General features: G+C 49.2%; 1 protein-coding gene and 1 pseudogene across 1 annotated transcript in view; both read left to right on the top strand.

Moving 5' to 3' along the window:
• Positions 1-8,515, top strand: part of LOC142803099 (uncharacterized) — a 47,658-nt gene extending 39,143 nt beyond the window's left edge. The window contains exon 4 of the mRNA XM_075888206.1: positions 8,275-8,515. Coding sequence (XP_075744321.1) covers positions 8,275-8,515 — 241 coding nt within the window. The remainder of the gene's footprint in view (positions 1-8,274) is intronic.
• Positions 8,516-10,246: 1,731 nt separating this feature from the next.
• Positions 10,247-12,233, top strand: LOC142803477 (uncharacterized; annotated as a pseudogene).
• The last annotated feature ends 8,538 nt before the right edge of the window (positions 12,234-20,771 follow it).

Genomic DNA, 20,771 nt, shown 5'->3' with positions numbered 1-20,771 from the left:
TACATACATACATACATACATACATGTGACGTATGAAGGTAGCGATGGTTGGTAGCAGCCGAGAAGGAAGAAGTGCAGAATGGAATAAACATGGCGTATGAGCCAGGCCACGTCACCCATGCATCGTAGCATCACACGAGTCGACAGGATGGAGACCTGCCTGCCCCTTCATCAGTCACTCATCATCGACGCAGTTCCCCAGAAGACGCCCTGACCGTACATTGACTACCGAATCATCACCTAGGAGGACAACGACCAGCACCATGACAGAACCATCGGCTGACCTTGACATCCCCAAGTACACCGGATCAGCGGACGACGGACCCGTACAGGACTGGTTCAACTTGTTCGAACTACACGCTACCGCTGCATCTTGGTCGGAACGGGAGATGGTTACGAACTTCAGCGACTACGTCACCGGTGAGGCATTTAAATTTTACCTAATTCACATATTCGAGAACGATGAGTCATGGCGAAAAATCACAGAGGAGATGATTACCCGTTTTAGCGACTATGACCAAGACCTACTCATTACCAACCATTTAGAGACAACCGCACACTATCGTCGATTTCCTAAGCAGTCCTCAACCATTCGAAAAACCAGCGCACATCGACAACTGCCTCAAGACGAAGTGGCACATGAGTTTACACACAGAAGGCCATGCGTATATTGGGAAAAACCCAACCGTCAAGCGCGCCTCCCTTCTGCGCGAAAGACGGCATTTCCTAAGTCATCACTTCAGCATATGACACGAGACGTTGCTCAACCACCCGATGCCCTTCACCCTTCGTCTCGCATACGTGGTACACCACCTGGGTTTTCGTCACGCGGTTCTTCAAGCGCTCCTAACGCTCCCCACTTGTCTTATAAGGACACCTTGCTCATGGTAGACCAGCTGACGCATGGAGAAAATACCGAACAACGCCATGACTACTCGAAGAGTGAAAATCCTGGTTTTACATCACTTGGCTCTTTCATGGCTCACAACGCTCACCTTACGCCTCACTCGCCCACTACGGTTGGGATAGAGCTGCGGAACACCGAATATACTCAGCCAAGCCTTGGGCCAACAGTCCTCATTCATGCATCAGAACAGCTTATCTCCCAAGGTGCGGACACAGAGAAACAGCCCCAAGTAAAATCTGACCAAACCAATCCTCTCGCAGTGTCGCCGTCGAGTTCCCAGCCACCTGAGAGCCCAATCAACACAGGAGGCTCGGAAGGATCAACTTTCGAGCACTTTCCTGTGCCAGGAACGTCCATTAAGAATGTCGTTGCAAGAGCCTCAGCAGATTTTTCTGTCAATTCTGGCACACTATCTCCATTGCCTGACACGAATCGCGACATCCTAACAAGCATCGACTATTTACTGATCAAATCACCATGCAAAGAAAAGCATACAAATGTTCCAGAAAAATGTCCATCTGACCAACTTTCGCAAAAAGACGAGCAATTTCAGCAAAGGCAACTCCACAAACTCCAGGAACTACAACGGACACACCAACAAGGACGACGACGCAAAGCAAGCGTCTTAAAACAAATTCAAGAAACAAGGCATCTTCGCATAAGGGATCGGCGCCAGAAACGCATTTGGCACAAAAGATCAAGACTGCGCCTAAGATTACAGCTCCGAAACCTCAGGAAACACCGAACAAGACAAGGAGTCACCAGTTCCACCACGCAAGGATTCAGACACCATCCCATTAGTTTACGACAACGAGCACGCACGCAGCAAAGACAGCGACGCCGAACACCGATCTACTGCAACGCTTTCAAACAGCGTCCACTCTTCGCAATAATGCCAGCTATTTCATCAGTCTCCACGTCCAAAGCATTCTTTAGTTATCCAGTACGCAACCATCAGCCTCGCCCGCCAGATCTCTCATTGATATCACCGGACTGCCACACTCTCCCCTCACGTCTTAGTGACGAAGAAGACAACACGTGCATTTTAAAATTTGTGAGACCACCTTGTTATTTTGACGTTGGTGACTTCCAAGCCACTCCTTGTTTACTTTTTCTTGTTTGTAAGCTGTAACTCATGCCTTCTTTCGGGGGGAGGGGGAATCATGTGACGTATGAAGGTAGCGATGGTTGGTAGGAGCAGAGAAGGAAGAAGTGCAGAATGGAATAAACATGGCGTATGAGCCAGGCCACGTCTCCCAGTCATCATAGCGTCACATACATACATACCTACATACATAAAAGCATACATACATACACACATACATACAAACAAGCATACATACATACGTACAAGCATACATACATACATACATACATACATACATACATACATACATACATACATACATACATACATACATACATACATACATACATACATACATACATACATACATACATACATACATACATACATACATACATACATACATACATACATACATACATACATACACATACATACATACATACATACATACATACATACATACATACATACATCGCGGACTCACAACCCACGGCTAAGGAGCTTCGCCCTTAAACAACTAGTACCAGAAGGACCCACTTTGTGCACTATCTGACCAGAAAGGGTTGCCACGTTAAACTCTCTGGGCGTAACCTCCTTGGTTTTAGCAAAGTTTAGCGAGGGTTGGGCCGCAGTGCCATGAACTAGTGGTGGTGAAAGGTGGGAACTAGACACGAAGCGCAGGTCGTAAGAAAGTGCCCGCGTGCGTTCGTATGTGTGTGCGCGCGTGTAAACTATCGAAGGATTGCAGTGAATTGCTCAACAACGTGCCATAACATTACTATTTCAGAATTTTATACGACGCATAAATACGCGAATCTGAGCATATATACTACCAATACATCTGCCTCAAGGAACACCTCATTTCCTTATTTCTCTGAACACGCGAGGGTGCTCACATGGTTGCATGCTTAACATGGTATCAATCCAAATTAACACAGGAGGATGTGGGTGTATGACGAACATGGACAGCACATGACATCAAAAGAAAATGCTCGCAATGGGACTCCTACCTCGTCCGTGACGAATGTTCTTCGCCGCGTGACTCCCAGCTTCCGGTCGATCAGCCGGGATGGAAGGCGACCGTCCAGTACACCCCAGCGTTGAGAGTCTGGAGCAGCTCGTGACAGCCCCTTCACGCGGCCTCCGAAGGGCCGATGTCGTGGGCTGTCGTCCCACCGGTAACTGGATTCGAGCTCTACTGAGAATCCGGAGGATGCGCTCGGAACGTACCTACCAGACACTGACGATCTCACCAGCGTTCGAACCAGCCGCCTTCCTGGGTGTGACTGATTGATTCGAGTCACATGGTCACAACCCTGGTTACGAAGATAACGCTAAAAGAGATGCATACGTTTGCTCGTACTTGCTAAAACTGGAAAGAACTGTAGAAAGTAGAGGTAGCTGCCTCACACTGGGTACCGTTTTCCGAGCTGCAAGTCATGTGGCCCCAGGCACAGCAAATTTCGGTTGCCTTTCGAACTGTGCCACACACACAGAACTTTCTTCGCTGCGCCACGGGGACGCGGATGGCGTGTAAACGCTGCAAGTCCCGCATACCAGTGGGCTGCGCCCTTATTTGGGTGCAGTGCGGATCAGAGCTTCAGTTGTACAAAGCCCTAACCACACATACACGTCACAACGCGTCAGCGCACGTCGTGTGGGCTTGCGCCATGCCCTCTCCCTATGGAGAGAGAGAGACAGCTTCGTGTAGACGCGCTGACGCATTGTAACGCGTACTTGTGGTTCGAGCTTAAGAGTTCTTCCTTCGCAAATATTTTGTGTATGCCAATGCATTTGTTCGTAGTGGAATAGGAGAGTGGAAACGCCGTAAGGAGGAGAAGGCCAGATGGTTCAACAGCATGGTTGGCCAATGGTATAGAGAGCATTTAGGCAAAAACAGAGTAAGTTACATGTTGTGTGCCTAACTATATGGAGCTATTGACTAACAACATATTTTGGTATATGTACCCATGTGTTAGTAGCAAAGTTTAAGGTTCGCTTTATGGAGCCTGTCGAACTAAGGGCGCAGTCGGTTCAATGCAATACAGCATAATGATATGCTAATTGCTATTATTCTGTTTAAGGTGCTACAATTTAAGAACGTAGCATTCCACACAAATTTCAGGATAAAGTAGCACGCACACACAACAAAAAAAATTGGCTGATCGCACGTACGATGGGAATCGATGATATGTGAAACACGAATGAGAAAGGTTGATATGTCACTTTGAAATTAGCACAACGTTACGAGGTGGAGTTAAATGATGCCGTACATGACTTCCGTGTCATGATTATTATGTTTAGATGTGTCGTTTACCTTTGCCATCTATTCACGTCACGTGATGCCAGGATTAGTATATGTAGAGCTAGCGAAACGCCCGCGAACACGCTATGAGTGTGATATGTTGTCATGTTCTCACATAACACCCTTGTCAGGATTATCATACTTGCACCAGTCATATATTTCGCCATTCATTGACGTCACGTAACAAGAAATTCGGTATATGTGGAGCTAGCAAAACTGCCGCGAGCGCATCATGAAGGGCCTAATGTACTCCAATGTAGCGTTGACGTGCGCGCGCGCTGGGTACAGTGACGCTACGTTAGCAAAACGCGAGCACTTTATGGTCTGATGCAAGGCACGACTAGCAGTAGCAGCGTCCGCAGGCGCGGCCCTACGGAAACCAATGCGAAATGCGACATGCTGCATTTCGTGTCCATGCGTTACCCAGACAGCACTGCGTCTCCCACTTTTCGTGACGGAGAGACGCTGGACGCGCTGAAACGCGCATGCGTCAAAGCAACGCAGCACCGCGCGCGCCTGCGAGTATATGGCAGGACCGGCGCCTGGCGTGGCAACGTCGGCGTGACGCAACGAAATGAACGCCGGCGAGCACGCGAAATGCGTCACGTCGAAATGTATTGGTGCCTTGACTGTGGCTAGTAGTCATGTTCTGGCATGACATACAACTCATGATTATTATGTTTGCACCAGCCACATACATCCTTCGTCATCCAGTGATGTCACGTAATACCGAATTAGGCATATGTGAAGCTAGCGAAACGGCCGCGAGTGCATCATTACTGTGGCATGTAGTCATGTTGTTACATGACACGCATGTCCTGATTATCATGCTTGGAAGTGTCATTTACCTATGTCGTCCGTTCGCATCGCGTGATACCGAGTTTAGTACACGTGAAGCTAGCGAAACGGCCACGAGCGCATCATGAGTGTAGCATATAGTCATGTTCTTACATGACACGGAATCTCATGATTATCATGTGTGCACCAATCACATGCCTTCGTCATGCATTCACGTATTGTATACCAAATTTGGTATATGTAACGCTAGCGAAACGGCCACGAGCACATCATGAGCGTGGCATGAAGCCAAATTGTTACATGACACGCATGTTATGATTTTGGTTTCGGGGTCTGTCGCTTGTGTTCGCCATACAATCATGTCATATCATACCAGTTTTGCAACATGCCACGTGATCGAGACCACCACAAGAGCTTCAGGACCATGAATATAAATCATAACATTCATGACATCCAAGTCATGATTTTTATGTTATGACTCGTCAAATATGTTCTCAATACAGTCATGTTAGGCTATACCAAGTATGGTATCGATAACATTATCGAAACGGCCAGGAGAGCTAAAAGTCGTAAGCGCCTAGATAGATACATAGACAAGTAGATACGCTCAAAGTCGCCGAATCTCGCTAAGAAATGCTTCACATTTAAAATTGGTGGACCCCACGTACAGTAGAAATCGATGATATGCGAAGCACCAATGAGAAAACTTCTAGGCCCGTGGCCAACTGGAATTTTACAGTCGCACGCTTTAAAAGCATTTATTTACAAGACAGCGGTATTGCTGACAAGTACTAAGAAATAACAAACATTCATTTGTATAACACATGTACTTATTATGTGCAGTATCATGTGACAGCAATCATGTGCGCGTAGTGAAGTGAATGACGTGTCGACTATTATGTACACACGAGCGAATACATCTTCATAAGGACCAGACGTGTGTTCTGCCGTTTTGTGCTAATTGGACCGAATATTACCGAGGGACATTATCAGAGACTTCGTTCGTTGATTTTTGAACACTTCCATATCATTTTGTTGTGATATGTGCGTATAAGTGTGCCTTTGCATATCTGTGCCCGAGTGTTCTATATTTCGTGCACTGCTTTGTATGTTTTACAAGATATGTGTCCAAGTTTCACTCAAGGGCTGAGGAGTAGCCGGCGCCATATTTGTGCGCCTATATCTCCTTATATATCATATCAATAAAAAAAGAAATGTTGATATTTGACTTTAATATAGGCACAACGTTACAAGGTGGGGGTAAATGATGCCGTACTTGACTTCCATTTCATAATTACCATGTTTGGATGTGTGGTTTACCTTCGGCATCTATTCACGTCACGTGATACCAAATTCAGTATATGTGGAGCTAGCGAAACGGCCGCGAGCACGCTAAGAGCGTAGTATGTTGCATTGTTCTTACATGAGACGTGTGTCAGGATTATTATGTTTGCACCAGTCATATATTTCGTAAACCATTGACGTCACGTAACACCAAATTTGGTATAAGTGGAGCTAGCCGAACGGCCGTGAGCGCATCATGAAGGGCAAACTATACTCCAATGTCGCGTTGACGCGCGCGCACGCTGGGCACAGCAACGTTATGTTAGCTAAATGCGAGCACTATATTCGCTGACGCCAGGCGCATCCAGCGTCCGTCGGCGCGGCCCGACGGCAACCGGCACGAAATGCGACATGCTGCATTTTGCGCCGATGCGCTACATAGACAACACTGCGTCTCCCTCTTTTCGTGACGGAGGGATGCCGGACGCGCTGAAATGCGCATGCGTCAAAGCAACGCAGCGCGGCGCGCGCCTGCGAGCATATGGCAGGACCGGCGCCTGGCGTGGCAACGCCGGTGTGACGCGACGAAATGAACGCCAACGAGATGCGCACCGCGTCACGTCGAAATGTATTGGCGCCTTGAGTGTGGCATGTAGTTGTGTTCTCACAAAACATGCATCTCATGATTATTATGTTTGCACCTATCACATATCTTTGTCATCCATTGGTGTCACGTAATACCAAATTTGGCATATATGAAGCTAGAGAAATGGCCGTGACAGCATCATGAGTGTGGCATGTAATGATGTTACATGACACGCATGTCATGATTACCATATTTGGATATGTCATTTACCTATGTCATCCGTTCGCGTCGCTTAATACCGAGTTTGGTAAATGTGAAGCTAGCGAAACGGCCGCGAGCACATCATGAGCGTAGCATGTAGTCGTGTTCTTACATGACACGCAAATCATCTTATCATGTTTGCACATCACATACCTTTGTCATCTATTCACGTACCGTAATACCGAATTCGGTATGTAAAAGTAAAAAGTATAAGTGAACTTAGCGAAACGCCCGCGAACGCGTCATGAGCATGGCATGCATACATGTTGCTACATGACACGAATGTCATGATTTTCATGTTAGGGTCTGTCGCTTGCGTTCTCCATGCAATCATGTGATACCATACCAGTTTTGCAACACGGCATGTGAACTTAACCACCGCAAAAGCTGCAGGACGATAAAATGTAAATCATTACATACATGTGATTATTTTCGTGTTATGACTAGTCAATATGTTCTTCCTACAGTCATGTTATGTCATACCAAGTTTGGTAACGATACCGTTATCTAAATGGCCAGGAGAGCTAAATGTCGTAGGTGGCTAGATAGATAGATAGATAGATAGATAGATAGATAGATAGATAGATAGATAGATAGATAGATAGATAGATAGATAGATAGATAGACTCAAAGTTGCCGAATTTCGCAAAGAAATGTTCGCATTTAAAACGAAATACGAAGCGCGCCAAGTATGATATAGATGCGTGCTCACGTGCCGCTACTCCGGCACTTACAAACTTTGATGGAAGTGTACACGGCTGCATACGTTTCTCACCAGCATAAGAGCCTAAACTGAAAGGAACGTGCCTATGTTTGACTTCTGTTATTTAAAAGGTATACGTTACCATGGTGAGTGGTGCAGAAAAGTTTTTACGACAACACATATATTAAGAATAAAAGGCTGAAACATACAATAAACTTCAGCAGCAACTTGGCCAAGTTTTCTGGCTATTTTTCAACACCACGGAGTGTGGGCCGTGCGTTATGCATCGCTCAGGTCCTCCCTCAGCTGGTCGAGTCAATCTTTCGCCTTTTACTCGCAGCTCTCCCGGCCGCCGGAACCTCAGTCTACCGAGCAACTACCCGCGCGTGGGCGGCACGCGGGTCGTCACCATGCCCCCTCCCAAGGAACACTTCTTCAATGTCCGGACACCACCAGGAATGTCGGTGGACGAGGTCATCGACGCCATGGAAACCCTGGTTGGACTCCAGGAGATTTACAGTGTACAGCATCACGGCGGCTTCGACTTTCAAGTCGGGGTCAACTCGAGCCGAGCAGTCTAGGTCCTACTTGAATGTGGCGGTCTCCGCCTCGGAACCAGAGCTGTCCCACTCGTACCAGTAGCACGGCAAGTCGCAAGCGTCACCTGCCTTTACCTGCCCTGCTACGTGCCAGACAATGAGGTCGTCACCGGCCTGAAGTCTTACGGAACCACACTGAAAATTGAGGAGGCACGCTATAAGGATCGCCCAAGCATTCGCACAGGAACAAGATACATTAAAATGGACATGCGGCCAGAAAACCCGCTCCCCAATTTTGCTCGAGTCGGCGGCCACAGGGCAACATTTGAATACCGCGGCGTCAGACGCCTCTGCCGCCGTTGCAACCAGGAGGGCCACATCAGGGCCCAGTGCGACACCCCCCACTGCGCAAGATGCGGAGTCTTTGGACACCGCACGGACACCTGCAATGAACCGTGTCGACGTTGCGGTGGCACCCATGCGAGCGTCGACTGCACAACAAGGAAGACATACAGTATGGCGGCCGCCATGGAAGTGGACGAGTTTCCTACACTCGCCACGGCGTCAGCTGCCGAGCGGCCGCAGCGGAGGCTAACCACCCTGCGTCCCGCAAAAAGACAAAAACCTAATGATGCAGAGGACAGCCCGGAAACGTATATCCCCGGAAAAACGCAGGTGCAAGAGGCGTCCATTACGGTGCAGGAGGGGCGGCCGGCAGCCAGCCCGGTAGAGGCGCCGACGAAAGTGAGCATGCGCCCAGAAGAGAGACGGGAGGAGGAGGGCAGCCAAGTTTTGCAGGCGACGCCCTGCTCCGCTGCCGCCGCCGAAGCAGAGAGGGTCACAGACAGCGGCGAGGGAGAGAAACGAACGGAACACAGTCAGGGTTCGTAGTGGTCCTTGAAACCCTTGAAAACCCTGGAATTTGATAATGGCATTTTCAAGGCCTTGAAAACCCTTGAATTTTTTCAGGTCCTTAAATTTTCTTGAATCTCGTCAATAGGCTTCGGTTCAGCCAGTTTTAGCGAATTCCGCTTGAACGCCTGGCAACTATGTACTGGAGCCAGCAAGGCATCCAATCCAATCCACTCCTGTAGCTACTGCGCTGTACGACAGTCTGGCGTGGTTGCAGCGGTAGCGACGACCAAAGCTAAGCCTACCCTAGTGGTGTAGTGGGAAACATGGTCTGTGGATAGACCAAGTCGTCTTCTGCAGCTGCAATATGCCGGGAAAGTGCAACTTCCAGCACGCGTGGTTAACCGGTGCTGCTTATAAAGAGTGTATTTCTCCGGACACATCGAGCTAAGTGCAAGGTATGTGCAAAAACATTCGACGTGTCGTCAATGGGGGAGTCTGCCCTCAAAAGTCACATGAAAAGCGCAAAGCATGTGGAGAACATGACAGCAACCACAGCTCATAGTACTGTGCGGAGCCACTTCACAGTTGTTGAGAAGCAACGCGTCGAGCCAACTCCTTCAAGTTCAACGTCGTCGGATGTGAGCAGCCTGTGCAAAGCTCATGAGAGTGTGGTCGACGCGGAGATACCTTGGACCCTGAAAATGGTCACGGCGCACTACTCCTACAAATCGTCCGCACATACGGGGGACCTTTTCAAGAAAATGTTCCCGGACAGTGAAATCGCTAAGGCATTTTCCTGCAGTGAGAGGAAATCTGCATACGTGGTGTGCCATGGTCTGAGACCGTTTTTTTCCTCGTGCCTGCAACGCGAATTGGAGCAGTCGGACGGTTACACCGTTCTGTTCGACGAATCTTTGAACGACTACCTGCAGAGGAAACAAATGGACATTCATGTGCGCTACTGGAGCACAATGCCCGAGCGGGTGACCACGAGGTTTTATACGTCGGTGTTCATAAGACATTCAACTGCCGAAGACCTTCAAGAGAAGCTTCTGGGTGCCCTGGAAGATTTGCCGCTGGCGAGAGCTGTTCAGCTGTCAATGGATGGCCCCAATGTAAACCTGAAGTGTTTTAGAGGAATGCAGGAATACCTGCAGCAAAACCATCAAGTTCAGTGTTTGGACCTGGGCACTTGCGGACTTCATACCATACATAACGCGTACAGGGCGGGCGTTGTTGCCAGCAAGTGGGGCCTAGAGAATCTCCTTTCAAGCCTCAGTGCCATTTTTCATGATGCGCCTGCGCGAAGGGAAGACTTCTCTACTGTGACAGGCCAAGTAACATTTCCTCTCAACTTCGCTTCTCATCGCTGGGTAGAAAATGTTCCCGTCATTGAACGTGCCATAACCCTCTGGGGTGACGTGCAAAAGTACGTCGCATGTGCAAAAAAGAAAGAGGTGAACTTGCCAAAGTGTGCATCGTTCATCCAGCTCAGCGACTTTTGCCAGGACCCACTGCTGTTGGCCAAACTGAAGTTTGCTCTGGGCATCGCGATGATTCTAAAACCGTTCCTCACGGAATATCAGCTGGACAAACCACTGGTGTTCTTTTTGAAAAGAGATCTCGAGTGCCTCGTGAGGAAGCTTCTTGCGAGATTCGTGAAGTGCTCGGTGCTGTCCGCTTCCACAGGAGTTGTCGGCATGCTGAAGATGGACGTCGCAGACCCAAATAACCATGTATCATCAGAGAAAGTTGATATTGGGCACGCTGCTGAACAAGTACTCAAAGCCGCGAAGGTGAGCGCCAAATATGTATTTGCCTTTAGGATTGAATGCAAACAGTTCCTTGTAAGCACAACCAAGAAGATTCTGGAGAAAAGCCCACTGACATACCATCTGGTTAGGAACCTGTCATCTCTTGATCCCCGTCAAATGGCCTCAAAGCCAGATGACTGCCTTGCAGGCTTCAGAAAGGTCCCAGACGCACTTATTGCAGTTGGTCGATTGGGTGAGCATGAGCGCGATTCTGTCCTTGGGGAATACACAAAACTTCTGCAAGAAAAGAAACAACCTGCGGCAGTTTGACAAACACACTCTTGGCCTGAACGAGTTCTACCTTGAGTTGTTAAAGGGTGACTCATCCTACATGCACTTGTGGAAGGTTATCCGGCTTTATCTCATCTTGAGCCACGGGCAGGCAACTGTTGAAAGAGGCTTCAGCGTCAACCGCCAGGTCTCTGTCGAAAACCTTAAGGACATCTCGTATGTGTCACAGCGAATCGTTTGTGATGCTGTAAGCAAGGCTGGTGGCATCCTGAACGTTGCCATAACGAAGGAGTTGCGGAAGTCTGTCGCAGCCGCACACAGCCGTTATCGGGCCTACTTGAAGGATACGAAAAAACAAGTGATGGAGCAGACAAAGGCATCAAAGAGAAGCCACATTGAAGAAGAGATAGAGAGTATCAAGACAAAGAAGAGGAGGCTGGAAGCAACAATCGCTGACTTAACAGCCTGTGCCGACAAGTACGCTCTGCGGGCGGAAGCCACAAGCGACATCACTTTGATTGTGAAGTCCAACAGTTTAAGAAAAACTGCAAACGAGAAGTCCCTGGAACTTGCACACATGGATGAGAGCCTGAAGGGGAAGCTTCTGGAACTTAAAACCTGAAGGGAAGCTTCGGGTATTTAATATCGCGAGTCCACTGTTTGAAAATAGGCCCCTTTTGTGTGTATGTGTGCAATACGTCCTAGATACTGAGGCGAATCGGCAAAAGGGATGTTGACATCAGCAGGAAACAGTGGTATGAAACCTAGTCCCCTTTTGTGCGTGTGTGCAATGCGTCTAAATTGTGAGGTGAATCAGCCGAAAACAGTACAATGAAACCTAGTCCCCTTTTGTGTGTATGTGTGTGGAGTACGATTGTGAGGTGAATCAGCAAAATGGATGTTGAAATCAGCAGAAAACAGCGCAATGAAACCAGCATATATGAAAATTGTGCTTGCATTTTCTTCCTTACAGTAAAATATGTGCTTCCATGCTGTAAAAAATTGTTTTTCTACGGTCTTAGAAAAATGTTATTTCTCAAGTCCTTGAAAATCCTTAGTTGGGGCCTTGAAAGTCCTTAAAAACCCTTGAATTTTTTTCTTCGTGGTCACTATGCACCCTGACAGTGCAAGAAGCGCGAGCGGCGACGACGAGACGGAGGACGACGCAGCCAGTGCGGTCAGCTGGGTTAGCGTCGAGGAAATGGCCGTTGGGGAGAGCTGCCTCAAACGAGGTCGCTGCGACGGGAAAGACAACCAGGAGGACCACCTCGCGGCGCGCAAAGGGTTACCGGGACGGTGGAGGCTTAGCCTCACGGCAAAGACCGAGCAAGTAACCAGCGCCGCAACGCGCAGCGAGTGGTGGAACAAGAAAGGTGACGACGACGACGGGCGGCACGGCGAGGTCCTGCAGTCCGCAGTTGGCAAGACCCCCAGCAGCCCCGACGAACAACAAATGTCCAAGAAGGCGACAAGAGAAGGCGCGCCCATGCGCACCGAACCGTCCAGTCCCAGCCGACGGCAACAGCCGTCCGAACCTGCACCGCAACATGGCGACGCGTTGCAGCGGCGTGGCCAGGAAGAAAGCCAACATGGCGCCGTGGGGATGAAGCCGAACCGAGAGGGGAAGATGGCGGCGGCGGACGAGCTGGAGGAGCAAACGGGAGCAGCATCGTCAGACGAGTTGGAACCCGGTGAGCTCGTCATCGACGAGCGGATAGCGTCACCTGAACCTCTGAATAGCACTCCACAGAAAGCTTTCTCGATGCCAGCAGGTGTCGGCCGCGGGCGGAATAGCCGGAGTCGCGACCCCGAGGCCGCCCGCGGTAGCATCCTTTCCCTGTCGCTCAGGCCCTCGGGCCCGGGCGCTCACACCGAGACCGACCAGAAGCGTACTCGACGCAACACCAAGAAGGCGCGACGTGACGTCGCAGGGCGCCGGAGAGACAGCACTCCGGGAAGCGAACACGAGGAGGTGAAGTCAAAGCAACGCTCAAGCCAGCAGCCGGCGGCGGGCGACGTCGACACAGACAGCGATTTCTACTGGTCCATTCCATGACTTCCCCGCCGTTACGTGTTGTCAGAGCCGCCCTCATCAGCGAGGCGCCGAAAAAACTGACCGAGCATCCCCGAAATGTGTTACCAGTAGTGCCTGAAACTGTGACATTAGTCACGCTTTTTTTTTCCTCGTTCAGTTTGACTTGCCTTTGTAAAGACGTTGGTGAACATGTGTCGGGCTACGCCCCCCCCCCTTTTTTTTCTCGGCTGGTCTTCAGCAGTTTTGACGCAAGGAAAAAAAATGTACCTCACTGTTCGTGTCGCGAGTGTGCCGCTTCCCCGTCGGCTTATCGCCGCCAAAGTTCTGCCTGATAATGTGTGCTGTAGGTGCACGGCTGGACAGTGTTGCTATTTACTTAAATGTCCAAAGGAGCACGGCTGTTTGCCTAGACACCCGTCCGCGCTATATGGACGGTTTTTTTTTCTCTTCTGACAGTCATGTTCGGTTGCGCAATGCCAATTTCTAATAAGCGCGCAGCAACAGTTTTGCGTTATACCTTGTGTTTGAAGGGCTGTCTGTGGACATGTGCCAAGCTCTCCCCCCCCCCGTCCTTTTTTTTTCTTTTCTCTCCCTTGCCCGTCTACGGCAATTTAGGTGCCAAAAAAAGAGTACCTCATTGTCGGTGCCGCGAGTGTGCCGCTCACCTGTCGGTTTATTGCCGTGCCAAAGTTCCTATCGGCTCGCTCTGCACCTAGTGTGTCTTCATCTGTCTTCTTAAGACAAGCAATGTATTTCTTGAAATGTTGTATTTCAACGCCTTTGGACAAGTTTTCATGTAGTTGGATGTCAGCGCAATGGTCTTTATGCGACCTCCCGTCCAGAAATATGTGCTGTAGGCACACGACCGGGCAGTATTGTTACTAGGTTGTCTAAAGTAGTACAGGCATTTGCCTAGACCACCGTCCGTGCCATATGGGCGTTTTAATTTTTCTCTTTTTTTTTTGTTGTGACATTGGGTCAGGCCCAGCTGTTTGTTCAGTCAACTTGTTGAACCATTTCCTCTGTCAAATGAGTGCGGTTATGTCATGCATTCTATGTCCTTCGAGCCGAAGCGGTCACCTGCCTTTTAGGTGGTGACGACAGGCAGTTGGCCGATTCCCGGGCACGCAAGTTTAGTGTACATTTCCCAGCGGTAATTGCATTTTGATCATTGAGCATCACAGTAGTAGTGATGGAATGGGCAAGTTGTGTCGACACTTGGCACATGAAGCGTTTTTTTTGTGTGTGTGTGTGTCTCGAGGGAGACACTTGATAGTGATGTGTGAGCGCAATATGCGCTATTTGTCTCTGTCCATAGTCGGGCAGCCATATAGCAAAGTGGTATGTTGCCCAACACTTGAGTGTCTTAAGTGTTATGTCTTGCTTTATTTGGAGGATAAGGTATCCTCTCCAGCATACCGGTATCCCATGCACGATGGCCCCACAAGTAGTGAATCTAGTCCCATCCTAACAGGTGCTGACGAGGGCCTATTGTAAACTGTGAGTGTGACACTTGCCGCTTTACAGCCTTTAGCTTTACGTGGCCGTCCATACAGTTCAGCCGTTGTGTGTTTGCTACCATTTAGTGAATAATATGCCATGCCATAATCTATCGTTACATTTAGTTCCTAGAACAGTTTAGCCACATGCATTAAGGTGCAGAAAGATAAAAATTGTCACGTCGTGATCATCAAACATAAATGTCTCTAAAGATAGTTACATGGAACGTTCGGGGCCTGCGCACCCCACATAAACAAAAGTTAGTCGTTAGAACAGCTAGGACACTGCAGTGTGACATTTTGTGCCTGCAGGAGACAAATATAGATTGTTTAAGTAAAGCCAGAGATTTACTACGGCAGTTCTCTGCCCGCGGTTTTTTCTCTTTTCCCACACGCAAAGCGTGTGGTACAGCTATAATAGTGTTCAATTGGTCCATCCTTAACGGGGGCCATTTCACTTTTGACCCGGACGGCCGTATGGTCGTGTTTGACTTTGAGTTTCAAAATGAACAATTTAGATTATTTAACGTGTACGCACCTATTAAAAGCCAAGCCATGGCGAGCTTTTATAGACAACTCGATCCGATGCTTCTGGAAAGGAAGCACTTAATCGTAACAGGGGACTTTAATTGTGTTTTAAATAATCTAACTGATAGGACAGGGCCAGGTAAGGAAAAAAGAAACATGTACAGCTCAGAATTAAGGAAAATAGTAGAACAGTTCAATTTATTAGATGCTTATGTACTTTGTCATGGACACACTTTCCAGCACACCTGGTTGCGAAGTAGCTGGCAGGCCCGATTAGACCGCGTTTATGTAACCTCGTCCTTACAGGCAGTGGTCGTAGACTGCCAGGCGGTAGACCCGCCTTTGTATGCCCTTGGTATTTCTGACCACAGGCCGGTGGCCGTGTCCCTGAACCTTCAGGACAAGTCGCCTTATCGCCAACCGTGGCGAGTGGATAATCGTCTCCTTAGTGACGAGACGTCGAGGGCCAGCCTACGTAACCGCCTAACAGCTTCCATAGGAAACTTCAGCTGGGACGGTCTTAAGCAGGAGTGGCGAGAAATCTGCACGGATGAGGGGAAAAAACTGAAACACCGGTATTCTGGACTGGTGAGAGCAACGCTGCAGCGCATTAGAATAGTGGAAAGAGGGCAACCCACCTCTTTACTTATGAAGACTTATGCTAACGACTTGAAACTAAGGTTGGCACGGCTGAGGACGCTGACGTCCACTACAGCATGCTCCTACCAGGCCAGACACTTACCGAGTTCCCACTCCGAAGTTCTTAATTATATTAACAGTACCAGACTCAGTCAGTTGGAAAACCACGGCAATTAAAATAGGCAGGACGTAGTTAGGTTTTGTATGCACTTTGAGAACATGGGCGCTCATGAGCTGCAACTTGACTTGGACTCGCTTATTAAGCATCCTTTTTTAGGTGATCTCCCGCAACTCTCCTCAGAGGAATATTGTAGTCTGGTTGCCCCCATAAGCTTAGAGGAACTTACATTGGCAATGCGCCGCCTCCACCGCGGATCGGCGCCCGGAAGTGACGGTTTAACGATTGAATTTTAGAATGCATTTTGGGACGTGATAGGACCCGCCTTGTGTGAGGTCTTGAATGTTTTCACGAGCAGGCACACGCTGCCCCCGTCGTTTAAGAATGGCAGAATTATTCTGCTTCCAAAAACGCAAGAAAACTTGAAGGACCCACGCAATTGGCGTCCAATCACATTGTTAGGCACCGATTATAAAATGTTAACCACTGTCTTAACCCTACGCCTACAGGGAGTCATGCCGTCCCTCATCAAGTCCTGGCAGTCCTGCTCTGTTGTGGGACGTAATGTCCAAACCCTGAACATGCTGAACAGGGATATAATAGACTACACGAGACAGCGACAAGCGAAGGGGTGGCTTACATCCCTTGACCAGGCACAGGCATTTGATAGGGTAGAACATAAATACATTTTTGCCACTCTGTTGGCATTCGGTTTTCCTAGACAGTTCGTGTACCTCATCATGGAACTGTATAATGATATTCATAGTGACTTAGCCATAAATAATGAAACAGTTGCTTCCTTTCCGGTAACTCGTGGCGTGCGACAGGGTTGCCCCCTTTCCCCCCTGTTGTTCGCGCTGACAGTTGAACCTTTTCTTGTCCAGGTAGAAAGACACCCGAGTGTCCTAGGGTTGCAGATACCAGGCAGCGTTTCACTTAAGATAGCTGCCTATGCAGACGACATCACGATATATCACAGGGACGAAGACAGCCTCGTCGCCGTCCTTCAACTTTTCACAACTTATGCAGAGTTATCTGGCGCAAAACTTAACTTGCATAAATGCAAATCTTTATGTCTTTATGCATCCCCGGTAACGTGTCTACACGTCATCTCTGTCGTAGACAATGTAACTATCCTAGGAGTAAATTACAGGGCCACTGGCGTAACCAACCAAAGTTGGGATGAGGAGGTGAAGACACTTAAACAGGAAATAACCAGGGCACTTGAATTTAACTTTCCGTACTACGTACGTCGATATCTACTCATGGGCGTTTTTACTGGGCGCTTGTGGTTTTTGACAAACTCTGCAGTCATGCCGTACAGGATCGCAAGTAAGGTCAAGTCCCAAATAATTAGGTTTTTCTGGAATGCCAAAACGGCCCTCGTTAAATACGAGCAGTTGGGGTTGCCTCGCGAAAAGGGCGGATGGAACATTCCTTCGGTGGTCGCCCTCGCAGACACGTATGCTTTGAAGACGACCCTTAAGGTCCTGCAACTTCAGGAGGACCACTCCGCCAGGAAACTGGCAACATATTTGTTGGGAGTGCAGGGTCGTTTGTTCCTGCAGACGCAACCCGCGGGGCCTAAGGCAACCAACCCGACGCCTTTCTATAGGCATGTAGTAGGAATTTACAAGCGTATAGCCGCATTAAATTTAGACACCCCCATCATGGAGGTGCGTAACACAGAGCTCACTCAAGAGCTGCTTGTAAACTCGGGCTGCGAGGTCAAAACCCCAGGTTTTCCGTGGGTGTTGCTGACACCCAGTTGGCTGTTGGGCAGCATTCAGGATGTGGTGTGGCGTTATGGGTGGTCCGTCCTGCCCACGGCGGATCGAATGTACAAGTGGCACTACGTTCGGTCCGAGCAGTGCGTGCATTGCGGCATGTTCGAGGACAACAAACACGCTCTGTTAGCTTGTCGAGTGGCCAAGACCTTTTGGATCTCGTGGACAGGGCGTACCACCCTTTGGGTGTAGATAGATTTGTCCAAAGAAAAAGATGTCCAAACGGAGCGCTAGCACGTCTTGTTCTGACTGCTGGAATGTTCGTTTTGTGGGAAAACAGGTGTCTGGCTGTGCATCAAGCAAAGGCCCGTAAAAATCAATGGCCTTTGCTTATGCGGTTGTATAATATCGTAACGGACCATTTAGAATCGGAATTCTTTTCACTAGGTGAGGAAGAGTTCTTGAAAAGATGGTCCTGTGCTTTCATTAAAATCGTCAACAATCGGGTTGTTTTGGCGTGTTCGCCGATTCAAGGCCTGAGAACCACCTAAACAAACCCACTTTTGTTGTGTTGTGTGCCAGAACAATTCAGTGCCAACATGTGATGGATTGATTGTGAATGTCAAGTGCCATAATTCTGTGAAACTGAATTTGTATGTGTATGAGGAACCGAATTTGCATGTGTTTGTGGAACCAAATTTGTGTGAACAGTAAAATTCTTTTTTCGCCTTTTACTAAAGATTGCCGTGGGGGAGGACACTCTAATGAGCCTCTAGGCCAATTTTTGGGAGGCCTTGCCCGTTTTGGTGAGGCCTAATTCAAAAATCAAAAGTAAGACTTCAATCCTTTGGTCTGTTGACTTACACTCGCCGCTGGGGTTACAAATCTAGTCAACTTTCGTTGCTTGACTGCACCCCCGAAGGACGCCATGGAGGCAATTTTTTCCCGCGATTTTCATTACCGGCTTTATACCAACGGGGTGGACTGTCGGTGCCTTTTGAACGCAACCCTATATAGCCGCCTCTTGCCTGAGCAGGCTATTTCTTGTTTACTCCTAGAGAAATTTATTTACGCCGGGCCCTGTATTGCTGGTGCCGACAGTGCTATGATTCACGAAGTTTCAACACATGGTGCCCCAGCTAAATTGGGCCAGAATTTTAAAATACGCTGACGCCCTCTATAACGAATTAATGTTGTTAACTACAGCTAAGCCAATCATTTTATGATAAATAATTAATTGGGAGAGATTGATTGACTAACGCTAAAGCAATGATGAGTCAACCGAGATTTTGACGGAAACCAATCTTGTTGCGAAGGAACATGAATGTCATCAAGGTAAAAGCCGGCAATGATAGAAGCATAAAAGAAAAAAAATGTTTTGGCAACGGCATTGTTCGCAGGGCTCCCGTGCTGAAGCCTAAATGGGTTGTTTTAAGTGTGAATACACTTTATAAGGGACCCCAAACCATCCACCGCCGTCGGCGGCGTCCGCAGTCTTCTCTCTATCTTTAAAAGAAAGAGGACTTGGTGGGCCGCAGCGCGACGCTCTACCGAATAAGCCACGGACGCGACGCTGATATCGGTGTCAGTAACGCGCCTTATATCTATAACGCCGCTGTGCGCGTCTCCTCCCCCTTCACTCGCTCCTTCGCTCTCCTCACTCGCTGCAGCTGCGCGCGTACCCCTCTCTCTCGCGCGCCCGCCTTCTCTCTCAGTCTCCCGTTGAGAGCGGGTCGTGCGATGGATGTCCCGGAGGCAACGCTACCATCAACAACGAATGCAGTACAACCGAATGCCAGCTCTGCACCCGTCGTTGGAGGTGACGGTACCGCGGCGGTTTCGCCGACGTTGGAAGACAAGGCGGCGCTGCGAGGGGCTCGTGAGACCGAACGTAAGCGGGCGAAGCGTGCAGCGGATGCGGAACTGCGTGCTCGCGAGGCCGAGTGCAAGCGGGCGAAGCGTGCAGCGGATGCCGAACTGCGCGCTCGCGAGGCCGAGGACAAGCGGGCGAAGCGTGCAGAGGATGCCGAACTTCGCACTCGCGAGGCCGAGGACAAGCGGGCGAAGCGTGCAGCGGATGCCGAACTGCGCGCTCACGAGGCCGAGGACAAGCGGGCGAAGCGTGCAGAGGATGCCGAACTGCGCGCTCACGAGGCTGAGGACAAGCGGGCGAAGCGTGCTGAGGATGCCGAACTTTGCGCTTTCGAGGCCGAGGACAAGCGGGCGAAGCGTGCAGCGGATGGGGAACTGCGCGCTCGCGAGGCCGAGATGAGGCATCAGCATCGAGTATGTAATGGTTCCTGGGAATCGCAATTTGATCACACGGGGGAGTTTACATTAACTCACTGGCGAATGCCAACGGATTTTAACTTTACTCCCCCTCATAGCATCACCCCGTGCATTCGCACTTAACCATGTTCACCCTCGGGGAAATGCTTGGGAGTTTTTTTAAGTGTGAATACACTTTATAAGCGACCCCAAACCATCCACCGCCGTCGGTGGCGTCCGCAGTCTTCTCTCTATCTTTAAAAGAAAGAGGACTTGGCGGGCCGCAGCGCGACGCTCTACCGAATAAGCCACGGACGCGACACTGATATGGTGGTGGTACAAGGTTAGAAGAAAGAGGAAAAAGGCACCTAATTTCTGTCTGCCTTAAGGCGACACGGCGCAGTGCCTTATAGGGGTGGGGAAAAGGAAGGATAAAAATAATAGAAGGAAAATAGACGAAGAAGTAGACAGGCAAGCGACGGAAAAAGAAGGAGATAGGAAAGTGGGGATACGGTCGAAGCAGTCCAAGGGCGGGGCACCACAATGCGAGAGCTGCACGGCTTCAGGAGACCGCGGAGGGCGAA

Source organism: Rhipicephalus microplus, chromosome 3, assembly GCF_043290135.1.
Source record: "Rhipicephalus microplus isolate Deutch F79 chromosome 3, USDA_Rmic, whole genome shotgun sequence".
Lineage (NCBI taxonomy): Eukaryota > Metazoa > Arthropoda > Arachnida > Ixodida > Ixodidae > Rhipicephalus > Rhipicephalus microplus.
Note: the sequence above shows the minus strand (reverse complement) of the source record. Positions and strands in the feature narration are given on the sequence as shown.